Consider the following 12,494-nt stretch of genomic DNA (forward strand, 5'->3'; position numbering starts at 1 on the left):
TGAGAATTATTGTATGTTAACCAAAATGGAAACTAGTGGGTAATTTGTCCTGGGAAATTACTGAAAAAAAGCAGCTGCAGACACACTGAAATAGGTCCAATATCAGTAATTCCATTACAGGTTTCCAACCAAAATAAGATAAAGAAAAAGACAACTTTCTGTTTCACCCTGAATGAGGATTAGTTTCTGGAAGGATGGGATTTGTTTCCTGCAAAGTATCAATTTTGCTGAGTAGGTGATTAGTCAGAAACTTGGGTGTGTTTGGTACTTTTTCACGTTACAGTTAGTGGTACCATTCACAGCTTAAGAAACAAAACACAGGTGATTGCCATCAACTCTCTGAACAGAGCATTTATTTGTACAGGGCAAAATGTAAAAGGGATCACCTTGTTAAGTCTCACTATTTTGTTTAAGAAATTGAAGGTCTTTCATTTGCAGTTGTACTGCCTCTTTAGATAAGGCTTTTGGCTCAGGATAATTGTTGTCTTCACCACCCTCTGCTACTTTCTTTGATTTGTCTTTGACGATCCTTTCTATCTCTGGCTTCTGAACTGATGGGAAAACAGCAAGTAGTATGATTTGCAGTAGTCTTTCATCTTCTTCCTCTATAGGGTCCTTTCCAAAGCAACAGACATAAATAGCTTCAAGAGCTTTCTCTGCTCGAATCTCCATGGGGATGGTAGGGGTAGCAGCCCTTAGTTTTGACCGCCTCTGCAGTTGAATAGCATTCCCAGTAAGAAAGTGTTCCAAGAGTGGGTTAAAGATAAATCAAGGGTTATATCAAGGACCCATAAAACACATGGAGTCTTATTAAGAGAAATGAGCTCAAGGCATTTCTTCTATTCCTGCATTAAAAACATTCATCCCTCTCCTGGAAAAATGGGAGCTCATAAACAAAATAAAGCACATGACAACCAATGAAGGATCCGCAAATCCATCACAAAAAAAGACCATTTTCATACATCAATTCTCCAACCATAGAACTAAAGAATTCCCGTAACCAAACAAAATAGAAACCTCAGAGAAGGAGGGGTTTATGCTGTCAAAAGAGACATATGATTACAATGTTAGGGCATAGTGTATTACAATACCAAAACATGGGCTTAACCACCAACCACCACCACCAGCCACCAAAACATGGCCTACACACTGCTTGTGCCCCACCCACTACGACTAGATTATGAAACATCAACAACCAGTTTATGCCATGAAAAACAGACCCTGAACAAAGAGGAAAGTCATTTCCTCTGTCTCAAGGATTATAGATTCTAGAGTTTGTTCTCAGACAAGGCCTCAATCTTCTAGTACTTCAAATAAATTGGTATTTTGAGTTATACAATACAAAGTTTACTTAGTGAGGCCTAAAATGATTCAATTTTCAATTAACGTATACTCCTCAAGAAATAGCATCAAACACTTGATAACCTAAATCTCCTTATAATAACAAGGAATGTGGACTCTTATAGAATCAATAAAATGCAGGGGAAAAAAAAAGCATAAATACAAGATCAACCAACCTCTCTGGCCTCATTCATAATGGCAATAAAATTCTGTTCCTCGAACTCAATGTCATTTGAGATTCTAAGTCTCGCCACCCCCTCCAAAATTTCCTCAGATTTGAGCAGACCAGCACCCACTGCTGCTAACCAACAACATAGTAGGACATACAAAGGATCTCCTGCCTATACAACAAGAAAGCACAATTCAAACTTGATTCCAGGAAAATTCCTCTTTAAAAAGCATGGAGTGTAACTCAAATTATTATGACCCAATATTATAATTAATAACCAAAAGGGAAAACCTAAAGCAGAACCCCAGCTCAAGCTTGTTTCCAAAATTTGTAGGTAAATGAATCAAAACCAAGTTCATAGCAGTGATATGAACAAAAATCAAGAATTCAAGGCAAATCAAAGCACAACCCATCAAAATTTCAAGCTCTAACTCATCAAAATAAATAAGGAAAACCAAAATCAAGATTCCCCAAAGTGCATTAAAATCAAAGATTACCCACAAAAACAATGCTAAGTAAAAATAAAAATCATTACCCTGCCTCGCCGATCTTGGAACTCATAGAAGGCTCGCGAATCGTTTATACTACATTTCTTCCCGACCCGCCTCCGGAACTCGGCGAAATCGATGATGTCGCCGCCGAGGCCACCTTCGTCATTGAAAATTCTGGCTGCCAGGCCGATAATAGGGAGAGAACCGATGACCCGGTTGGCTAAACTGGACAAAGAGTTGTTATCCTCCATGTACGACCTGATGGATAAGGCCCCATTGGAGTATGGAGGTCTGGACCGGGTCGGCTTTGTTGGGTTGGTGTAGATTTGGAGGGAATTGAGAAGAGAAAATGAAGAGGGCTTGTGGGATGTGGTGTGGAGATGGGGGGTGTGTGAAGAAGATAATGCAGTGGAGTTAACAGTCACAACCACCATGTTGCGAGAGGTGGAAGGTGATGATGTTTGAAATTTAGACCACTCCTTTTTATACTTGTCAGGCTCTCAGAAAAATATACTTTGTAATATCTTGGAGGGGAAATTGGACGGGTTGACCCGACCCATTGGGTTAGGTTTCTTCGATTTGAACTCCACTTGGATCAGGTTCAGGCTAGGTAAGCCAAGCCTAACCCGAACTCGATTAAATGTTTTTATAATATTTATGATACATATTATCCTATATAATAATATTCATTTTATTTTTTTATTTATTTTAAAAAATATCAAATTATATTATATCAAATATTTTTCATTTTTTAGAAAAATATATAAATTTGTGTGTTTTTTGTTATCTTAAAATTTTGTCTTTATTTACTATTTAAAAATTGGTATAAATACATCAAATTTTATTTTATTTTTAAATATTATAGATAGATTTTAAATTATATAACCTAGTCAACTTGAACTCAACCTAAAGTCTAATCTGATCAAGTCGAGTTTAACATGAACAACTTGAACTTAATCCAAACTTAAAAAAATGAGGTTAGTTTAAACACAAGGTTGAGTTCGGATTGATTTTTTTTCTTAATTCAGGTTGAAGTTGAATTAGTTATCAACCCGACTAACTCTCATATTACGACCTTAGTAATATCTTTTTAAAGAGGTTTATCATATGTTAGACATGAATTTATGAGCGTTGGATTTATTTTATAAAATTTGCAAGGTTTATTATAAATCTTCATATTAAATAATGTGTAGACCCCTTTGTGGAGATCACCCGGGGGGAGCTGTTTTTTTGAAATGGGAGGGGGGGACCCCTTCATGCCTTGAAGATTAGCATACATGGACAGGTGGCCAAGGGAATGGTTGGCCATGGTACAAGAAACAGTGGAGCAGAGAGGGGCTTAAAAAAAGGAGATATTTCGGAGAAGAGGGGGGAGCAAGAAAGAAAGGAGGGAGCTTTGAGGAAGCTGTGAGGGTCTCTTGTGTTTTTTTGTGGATATTTTGCTGGAGAGAGGTTGTTTTTAAAGCCTTTCCAGGCTTGCACTCAAGTTGGAGCTGTTGGATCTGATCCACCACTGAACAAATTTTCAGTGTTCAAAGATGCATGCTGGAGATTCTTAAGACCCCATACGATTCGCGGAACAGCACTAGGGTCCTGCTTTGGTAGCAAGGGCATTGATTGAGAACCCGAATCTGATAAAGTGACCTTGTGGCTCAAGGCATTTTCTGGTTTTCTTGCTCTTATATGTGAAAATGACATCGATATTGACAAGGTAAATAAACCTTATTTACCTATTGCTACGGGTGATCTTTCAGTTCAGTCTGCATGGTTTTTGGGTATTGTTTTTTTGCTGTCGTAGGCATTTTGATTGTCGGATCCAACTTTGGGTCATTCATCACTTCGCTTTACTGTCTTGGCACCATCTATTCTGTTCCTCCATTTAGAATAAAGAGATTACCAGTTGCAGCATTTCTAATAATTGCCACGGTACGGGGGTTTCTTCTTAATCTTGGTGATAATCTGAAGCTTGAGGTAGAAAGGTTGAAGAAAGAGAAGAAGTTGTCCTTTGCATTGTCACCAGGTCGTTTTTTTTTACCAAAATATCCTCACATCTCTCTCATACGTATACAACATTACAACCATCAAACCCATTTTTCCTTACCTTTTCCTCCACTCTCTCTTATGCATGCAGCCACATGTTTTGCTCCCAAACCTATTTAATATATGGGGACCACATGTTTTGCTCCCAAATCTCTTTAATATATGGTGGTCCCAGGTGTTTTTTTTTCTTTGCCATCTAACCACTCCTAATAACAAAGCCACAACTTATCTTTTAATATTATTACTTATATCTTCGTAAGTTCAATTTCCGAATATCTCAATCCTAAATCTAATTTTCAAAATCCTAATTTTTATTTAATTCCCAAAATTCAACTTTCACATTTACTTATTTAATTACCATTATTATTATGATTATTACTATTGTTACTGTTATTATCATTATTTTATCCATTTATTTATTTTTAAATTTCATTCTCAAATTTTATTTATTTATTTATTTTTAAATTCCATCTTTTAAACAATTTTCATAATTGAAGTTCCAATTTAAAAAATCCCAATATTCACATTCATTATTTAATTATTATTTTCGTTTTTATTATTATTCTTTTTATTTGTTCATTTATTTATTCTTAAAATTTTCATCTTTAAACAATTCTTCAAAATTCCGATTTTTAAATTTAATTCCAATTTCTGAAATTCTAATTTTCATATCAATTTATTTAATCATCATTATTTTATTTATTTATTTTAAAATTTCACCTTTAAACAATTTTTCAAAATTTCGATTTCCAAAATTCCAATTTTTAAATTTAATTCCCAAGACTTCAATTTTCAAATAATCTTTAAGACTTCAATTTTCAAATAATTTTCGAGACTCCAATTTTCAAATAAACTTCAAAAATCCAGTTTTTCACTCTAATAGTTTTAATTCCACTTTGGTTTTCAAATAATCTTCTTTTTCTCTTGATTTTATATAAACATGAATGTCACTTTCATAATTTCAGAATAATGGAATTTGTGAGATTAATTCGTGCAAGATGAATCGGGCTTTGGTGGGGGCCCATATACGTGATTTTATGATTGATTGATTTATTTATTGATTTGTTTGTCACGCGCGATTGATTTATTCCACTCTATGACATGCATGTGATTATTCTGTGTTTAATTGCTAACATTCGCTTTCATTGAAGTAAACCGGTTCATCACTCAGGTACATTCTTTGTCTCTCCTATTCATTCAATTATTTTGTTTTGAGTAATATTTATCTGGTATCCATGCTCGATTAATTAATTGACATGATTGCTCCATTTTATTAGTAGAGACCCGTTTTTAGGGACTTAGAAGGGTGCTACGGTTTTTACTGTACCTTCCTGATAAGTAACCTGACTCCCAAACCCGATCCGATTTTTCGCAGACCACCTTTTCCAAAATAAGGAGTCACACTTAGGGTTTTCTTTCTTATTTTGTTTACCCTTTTAAAATAAAACAAAAATAAGTGGCGACTCCAAGTCAAATTTTTTCAACCAAATAAATGAATCAATTCTTGAAAATAAAAATCGAGCTCGCCATCGAGTGAGAAACGCATGAGCCAAAATGCGGGATCCACATAATGATTTAACTTTTAAATTCTGATACCCTTAACCAAAAGAATTCATTAATAAAATTGACTCCTTAAAGCCTTCTCAAGGAACATTCATGGGTTCAAATAATTTAGTGGGTCTTCGGAGGTATATATACATTCATGGGTTTAAATAATTTAGTGGGCTTTCAGAATTCAGTACATATATATACACTTCGAAAAACTTTAAAATTTAAGGTAGAAACTTTTTTTATACCTTAACTTTTTAAAGAGTTATTTTTATTTATTTTCCTTAGGGTTTTAGCTAAATAATTTTAACCACTATTAGTTAAAAATTTTATCAAATACCTTTCAAACTTTTCTCGTTTGTTATTTTTTACTTATCTCCCCACTACTTTAAAATAAATAGAATTACAATTTGAGTGAGTTGGTCGGGTTGATGGTTAACTCGAGCCTAACCTGAATTAAGAAACACTTGAGCATAATCTTGTTCAATCTCTAATTTGAGGTATTTTTTTTTCTCTAAACTTGGACTTGGGATTTATCAGATTATATAATTCAAAATATATCTATAATATTTTTTAAAAGACTTTTATTATATATATTATATGAAAATTTAAATAGAAAATAAAACAAAATTTCAAGATAGCCAAAAAAAAGAAGAAAAGGAAATCATATATCTTTTGAAAAAACCAAAAAAGTAAATGCTATAATATAATTTGATATTTTTTCTTATAAATAAAATGAAAATGAATATTATTATATAAGATAATATATATTATAAATATTATAAAATCAATTTCAAGTTAGACACAGGTTGTTCGAATATTAGTTCAAGTCCAGCCTAAATTAAGCTTGGATTGAAAAAGTCTAACTTAATCTCAATTCGAGTATTGAAAATGATCGTTCAAACTCACCTAAATATCAAGTTGGATTTGGGTTGAGTCGGATCAATCCGTCCAAATTAGACCTCTAAAAATAAGGGAGGTATTTGACAAATTTTCTTATTGCTAAGTTTGTTTTATTAATATGGTTAATAACATATGTCATAAAATTTAGTACTTATCATATTGAAGAGAGTAACGAGTAAGAATGCAAAACTCAACTCAACCTTAGTTTGATAATTATTTTTAATATTTGGATTAATCTTAGGTTATGTTTTTTCAAATCAAATTCAATGGCTTGACCAAGATTCTATCAATTTGAGCTTAATATGAGTTGATTTAATATTTTTATCATAATTATAATATATATTATCTTATATAATAATATTTACTTTTTTATTTTTATGAAAAAATATCAAACTATATTATATCATATGTATATTAGAAAAATTTATAAATTTATTTTCGTTTTTTTGTAATTATCATGAAATTTCGTTTTATTTATTATTTAAATTTTGATATAAATATACAAAAAATGTTTTTAAAAAACATCGTAGATGAATATTGAATCATATAAATTGATCAATACAATCAACTCAAGTCTAACTAATGCAGACTCAACTCGAGAAAAAAATAAGATTGAGTTGAGTTTACCTTGAATTAAATGTTGGGTTAAATTGAAGTTTGATGTGTTATTTCTTAATTCAGATAACACCCCACCCATGTTGTAACCCTCAAAATGAGTATCATTACTCCTAAATAACATTAATTTAAATTTTATAAATAAAAGAATATTATGTTATGCTATTAAAGATATAGAAACATTTTGTATATATTAATTATTATATTAAATAATGTACCTAGTAATATTACTTTAAATTATATTATACACATATTTTTAAAAAAAATTTCTTTTGGAATTAAAAATTCTATTAATAAAAAAATTGGTTTGGAAAATGTACAAAAAAAAAAAAAAAAAAGAAGACCTAAACATCCTCATAATATAAAAGGTGCAAAGTATATAGTAACAAAATTAATTGATGAGATGTGTTATTGTGAAGAAAAAGGATGAATTGATGAGATGTACGAGCAAATAGTGGTAAAGTTGTCTCATATTTATTTCATTCAACCAAGATAAGACATTTGATGTGCCAAAAAGAAGAAGGGGGGAATGAAATATGATTGAAACCTAAAGTTATGAAGGAAATATATTAATAAAATAAGTTGTGGTTGGATTTATATTGTAAAGGGGTAATTGAAAATTTTAAAAATTAAAAAATAAATTAAATACATACTTGGGGTTGTATTTGATTTTTAATTTTGAGTTAAATTAAAAATAAAAAATTTAATGTTATATAATTAAATTTTATATTGAGAGATTATAATTTGAATATATTTTTATTAAAATTAAAATTAATAATTTTTAAAATTTTAAATTTTTAATTAAATAAAGATTTGCTTTTTGTGGTTGGATCCTTTGTTAATGTTGTTGCCTTCAACACATCTACGAGGAAGGAATCTTTTTGCTACTCCTATAGTGGCCATGTGTAAGGCATTCCCATCAAGTCTCGAGGGTCCAAAGTTGGTTTGGTTTACAATTTGCCAAGTGGCTCTATTGTTATGGTTGTGGAGCTTTGCACAATGTTCAAGGTTTGTATAGATGTCGGCAAACGAAGGACGTGGATTCACTTTTTAATATGAAGATGATTGATGAAGAAAGGTAAAGAGACGAGGGTCGCGTCTCATCAACTTCGACTTGTATAATTCCTAGCACAAGAAAAAGTCGATGGTAGGGAGGAAGACATGGTGATTTCATTGCCTAAAGTTATAATTGCCACTAGTACAAAGAAATAATAAGCAATCTCTTGGTGCTAGTGTGCTTTAGTTATCGAAAATATGACTTGCAAGGAAAAAATCTTGAGACATCTTCTTCAAAATTAAATGCACCTTGTTGGGACGTCATTTGTTTTGTTCGTGCTCATAACGATCGGATTTATTTTTGGCTCTGGTGCCAAAGTGACTTGTGGGTGACGTCCCCAGGATTCGAACTTGGGTGGCAAGGCTCATACCCCAGTGCGTTGCCCTCCTGGTACCAAGTTCAAATCCTGAGGACGTCACCCACAAGAGCCAAATAAACAAATGGCCCCATAAGACTCTGCGCTGTCTTACCCATTCCAACTGTGATGCCCCTGACTGGCACAGTCCGGTGGCTACGACTGGGTACTAGAGCACAAAAGGCCGACGTTTTTGTTGGGACGTCATTTGTTTTGTTCGTGCTCATAGCGAACAAATTTATTTTTTGCTCTGGTGCCAAAAATAAATCTGGTCGCTATGAGTACAGACAAAACAAATGACGTCTCAACACACCCTACTCCTATGTTCTTCTAGAATGATGTAAACTTTAGGATTTTCAATAATCTTCACAACATGAAAGAGATCCTTTTAAGTAGATAGAAGTAGGTATTGCTTATACCATCGAGGAATATGGTGGTTTGAAACATGTAGTTAAAATGTATTTGAGGAGAGAGGAATTGAGGAAGTTCCATGTAGTTAAAATGTATTTGAGGAGAGAGGAATTGAGGAAGTTCTTGGTGAAGAATGATGAGATGATTCAAGAGGCTCATAAATCGGATAAAGTAGAGGATAAATTGCAAAGCAAAGGATAGTGAAGGGTTATTTTAACCATTCATAGGGGAAGTTTAGTAAGTTAAATCACCAACATAAAGCAGGTTAATCAGATCTAAATTAAAGTATGTTTGGTTAGAATTTGAAAACCTAGAAATGGAGACCATATTTTTAAACAAATTCATCATAAGAGAATAACTCATTTGTGCAATGACAACTTAGTAATGTTTTGTTTGTATCAACCTTTTATAAAATGGAGATTGTTATAATTTAGCTAACTTTAAGTAGTAGTTTAGTGGTTGGATTCAACAATTCACGTCTTAAGTGAGAGGTTAATTTGTCAACTAATACTTCTTATGACCGTTAGAGTGATTTTCTTAGTTTTTTATGTTAGCTCACCTAATAATGCGATCCTTGTAAAAAGATGGATACACCAAATAAAAACGATTTCATTAATTTATCACCAAAAGATATTATTTCTTATTAGATATAGGGTTTATGGAGATGTTATGCCATTCGATTGGAATAAGGAAATATTATTGTGGAGTTTTGACATGGGTTTTTAAGAATATGTAAATTGGTATTAGGGAGTTATAACAATTACAATAGATGACCATTTTAAGTTGCAATACATGCCCTTACAGTGTTTGATTATAACATTAATTATGACAGTTAAGAAATCGGGATCTTATTTTCAAGCTTATGTTATTATTGTATTAATAAAGTAGTCAATCTGCTTGGTGCTCCATAATCTAGATCTATTTTTGAAGATGGTTAGATGGTTCAACAAAATTGGGAAAGTTTGATGTGCAATACAAGTATAAGCAAGTGTTAAAAGTCAAATTTTGGTAGACTTCATACTCTTTGAGTGGATAGTGCAAGTATTGGTAGATATCGATTGATGGATCCTCTATGAAAAAGTCGATGGGAGCCGTGGTCGTTTTAGTTAGCCTAGTGATAATAATCTTTGAGCATGTTAAGGATGAAGCTTTCATTATGTGACTAGAAATGGCAAATGGATTATGAATCAAGATTTTATGAAATAAAAAATGATTCTTAGTCAATACTGTAAAAAGTTTTAAGTCAATATAATACAAAAGATGAAAAAATGACTAAGTCTCAACAAATATCGAGAGCTTATTGAATAGATTTTTGAAGATTGAGATTGAAAAATTTACTTGGGAAATAACCAAAATATTGATTCTTTGACTTAGTTTGCATATTTTATCGAACATCATTTTAATCCTTATGTAGAAAAACCAAGTTATAACTCGGCTAATGAAGCTAAGTTGATGACTAAAAGTTGCTAATGGACTTGGATGATGAAACAAAGTTGACAAATAAAAGGCATTTGTCAATCATGATAGAGAGTAAAAATTTTTCATCTTTATCAGATTTGTGTTTTCTAGAAACATAATATGATTTAAAGAGGAAAGGTACTTGATTTAAAAATGTTAAAGGATTCAATCATTAGACCATCAAGTAGACAACGTTTATAGGTTGACGCAATTTTGAATTTCAAATGTATTTCCATAAATGGTGGTTGTATAATCATTGGTATTAGATAACCAATTTTCTTAAAAACTTAAACTTGTAAAATTTGGACGAAATATATCATGCAGTCTAATATCCTCTTTATGTATAATTTTTTTTTGGGTTTACACATGAGTTAAATAAATTTGAGAAACAAATTAGCCTTTTTTGGACGTAATAATTTGAAGAAATACTAACATATGACATTTCATCAAACAAAACTCTGATACTATACAATCAAATTTCTCAAAAGATTGTAAGATTTAAGTTTATAATATATATCATGCACGCTAATAATTAATTAGTAGTCCATCGCAGAAAACTTGCATGTACACTTTGTGAGTATAATAGTCATTCACCTATGATAAAAAGGTAGCATACCATTTACTCAATGGGGGGAGTAGTATGGTGATTGCACCAACTACGCTTGTAGTACTAGAACCCTTGCCCAATCCTATATGCCAACTAGGAGCCTTTAATCTACATGGTCGACTTCTTAAGTACTTTCATTGGTTGCTTCATAGTCAAGTTATAGTAATGTGATCCTTATATTAAAATTTGATTATACTATGAAAAAGCCATGAAGGAAACTTTCTCATGAAGTTTGAAGAAATGTGTATGTATCCATTTTTCTTTTCAAGTCAAGGACAATTCACCTTTGAAGGTGTCCACTCATATTTGAGAGTGACGTCCACATCCCTTAAAAAAAAATTTAAATGTCACAACATGCTATATATTTTTATTTTCTTTATATATTTGTGTCGTTTCTCCCACGATTATCACTTGCTCAAAAGGTTAGCATGTGACATTGACAATATCTTTATTGATTTAGCGGAGGTGTGGTTCTCAATGCTTCTCCATATCATCACTTTCCTTCAAGTTTATGAAGGCCCCCATCCCATGCATGATTTACAAACGCATTATTAATCTATTTATGATTTCTTAAGTTTAACATACTTTTATTTTAATTTTTAATTTTGTGTAACATAAAAATAAAAAAATTAAATTCTTTGAAAAATAAAGTATAATAAAAGTTATTTTAAAATTTAAAGTAATTCAAAATTTTTAAAACTTTAGATTGTGTTTAGTGTATTCAAACAAACATTTAATTAATTAATTTATTTTTAATTTTTTATATAACTAACATTTTGAATAAATCCAATTTTGTTATTTTTGGAACCCATTTAAGTTTGGAACAAAGATGAGAATATATTTAACTTATTAACATTCCTAATTTAGAAGGAGAAATTTTCATCCATTTTTTGAAGTCTTTTTCTTGAAATATTCACATTTTTATAATATTTAAAAATATGTATTTGATAGTATTTCTATAACAACCCTTATGTGGATATTGTAGATTTTGTTAAAAGGAGATCATACTTATATGATATCAGGAACTTTCTTACTATTTTGAGCTCAAAGGATTCTTACGGGCTTTAAAACATATCTATAAAATTAAGAGAAACTTATACTTATATAGTATCAAAATTTTTTTAACCTCAAGTATTTCTTCAAATTTTATCAAACATCTTACTTTTCTTCAAAAACGCTTTTTAGGTTAAAAATGTTTTTTAAAAGCACTTTCAAATGAAATCTTATTTTAATCATTAATGTTTTTTTAAATGTTTTTTCGAAGAATTAGTTAATATTTAAATGTAAAAATGTTTTTTAATAATAATTTTTTTTAATTGATAAAAGTGTCTACCCAATATTACTTCGAAAAATCATTGAAATAAAATAATTGCTTCCAAAACAAAATCTTAAATTATCATCTATTATTGCATGTGTAACACGATGGGCCAGAAAGGAACAAAGAAGACAAGGCCATACGGGCGTCTGTAATAAGTGAGCCTAAAAAATAAAAATATAAA

At 31.2% G+C, this 12,494-nt stretch overlaps 1 protein-coding gene across 1 annotated transcript; it reads right to left on the reverse strand.

Moving 5' to 3' along the window:
* Nucleotides 1-91: 91 nt before the first annotated feature.
* LOC100266403 (photosystem I assembly factor PSA3, chloroplastic) lies at nucleotides 92-2,486 on the reverse strand. Its single transcript, XM_002274491.5, has 3 exons — nucleotides 2,046-2,486; nucleotides 1,518-1,682; nucleotides 92-711 (listed from the first exon to the last, which is right to left on the reverse strand). The coding sequence occupies exons 1-3, from the start codon at nucleotides 2,433-2,435 to the stop codon at nucleotides 391-393; spliced, it is 876 nt and encodes a 291-aa protein (XP_002274527.1). The 5' UTR covers nucleotides 2,436-2,486; the 3' UTR covers nucleotides 92-390.
* Nucleotides 2,487-12,494: the final 10,008 nt, after the last annotated feature.

The sequence above is a fragment of the Vitis vinifera genome, chromosome 14, assembly GCF_030704535.1.
Source record: "Vitis vinifera cultivar Pinot Noir 40024 chromosome 14, ASM3070453v1".
NCBI classification, from domain to species: domain Eukaryota; kingdom Viridiplantae; phylum Streptophyta; class Magnoliopsida; order Vitales; family Vitaceae; genus Vitis; species Vitis vinifera.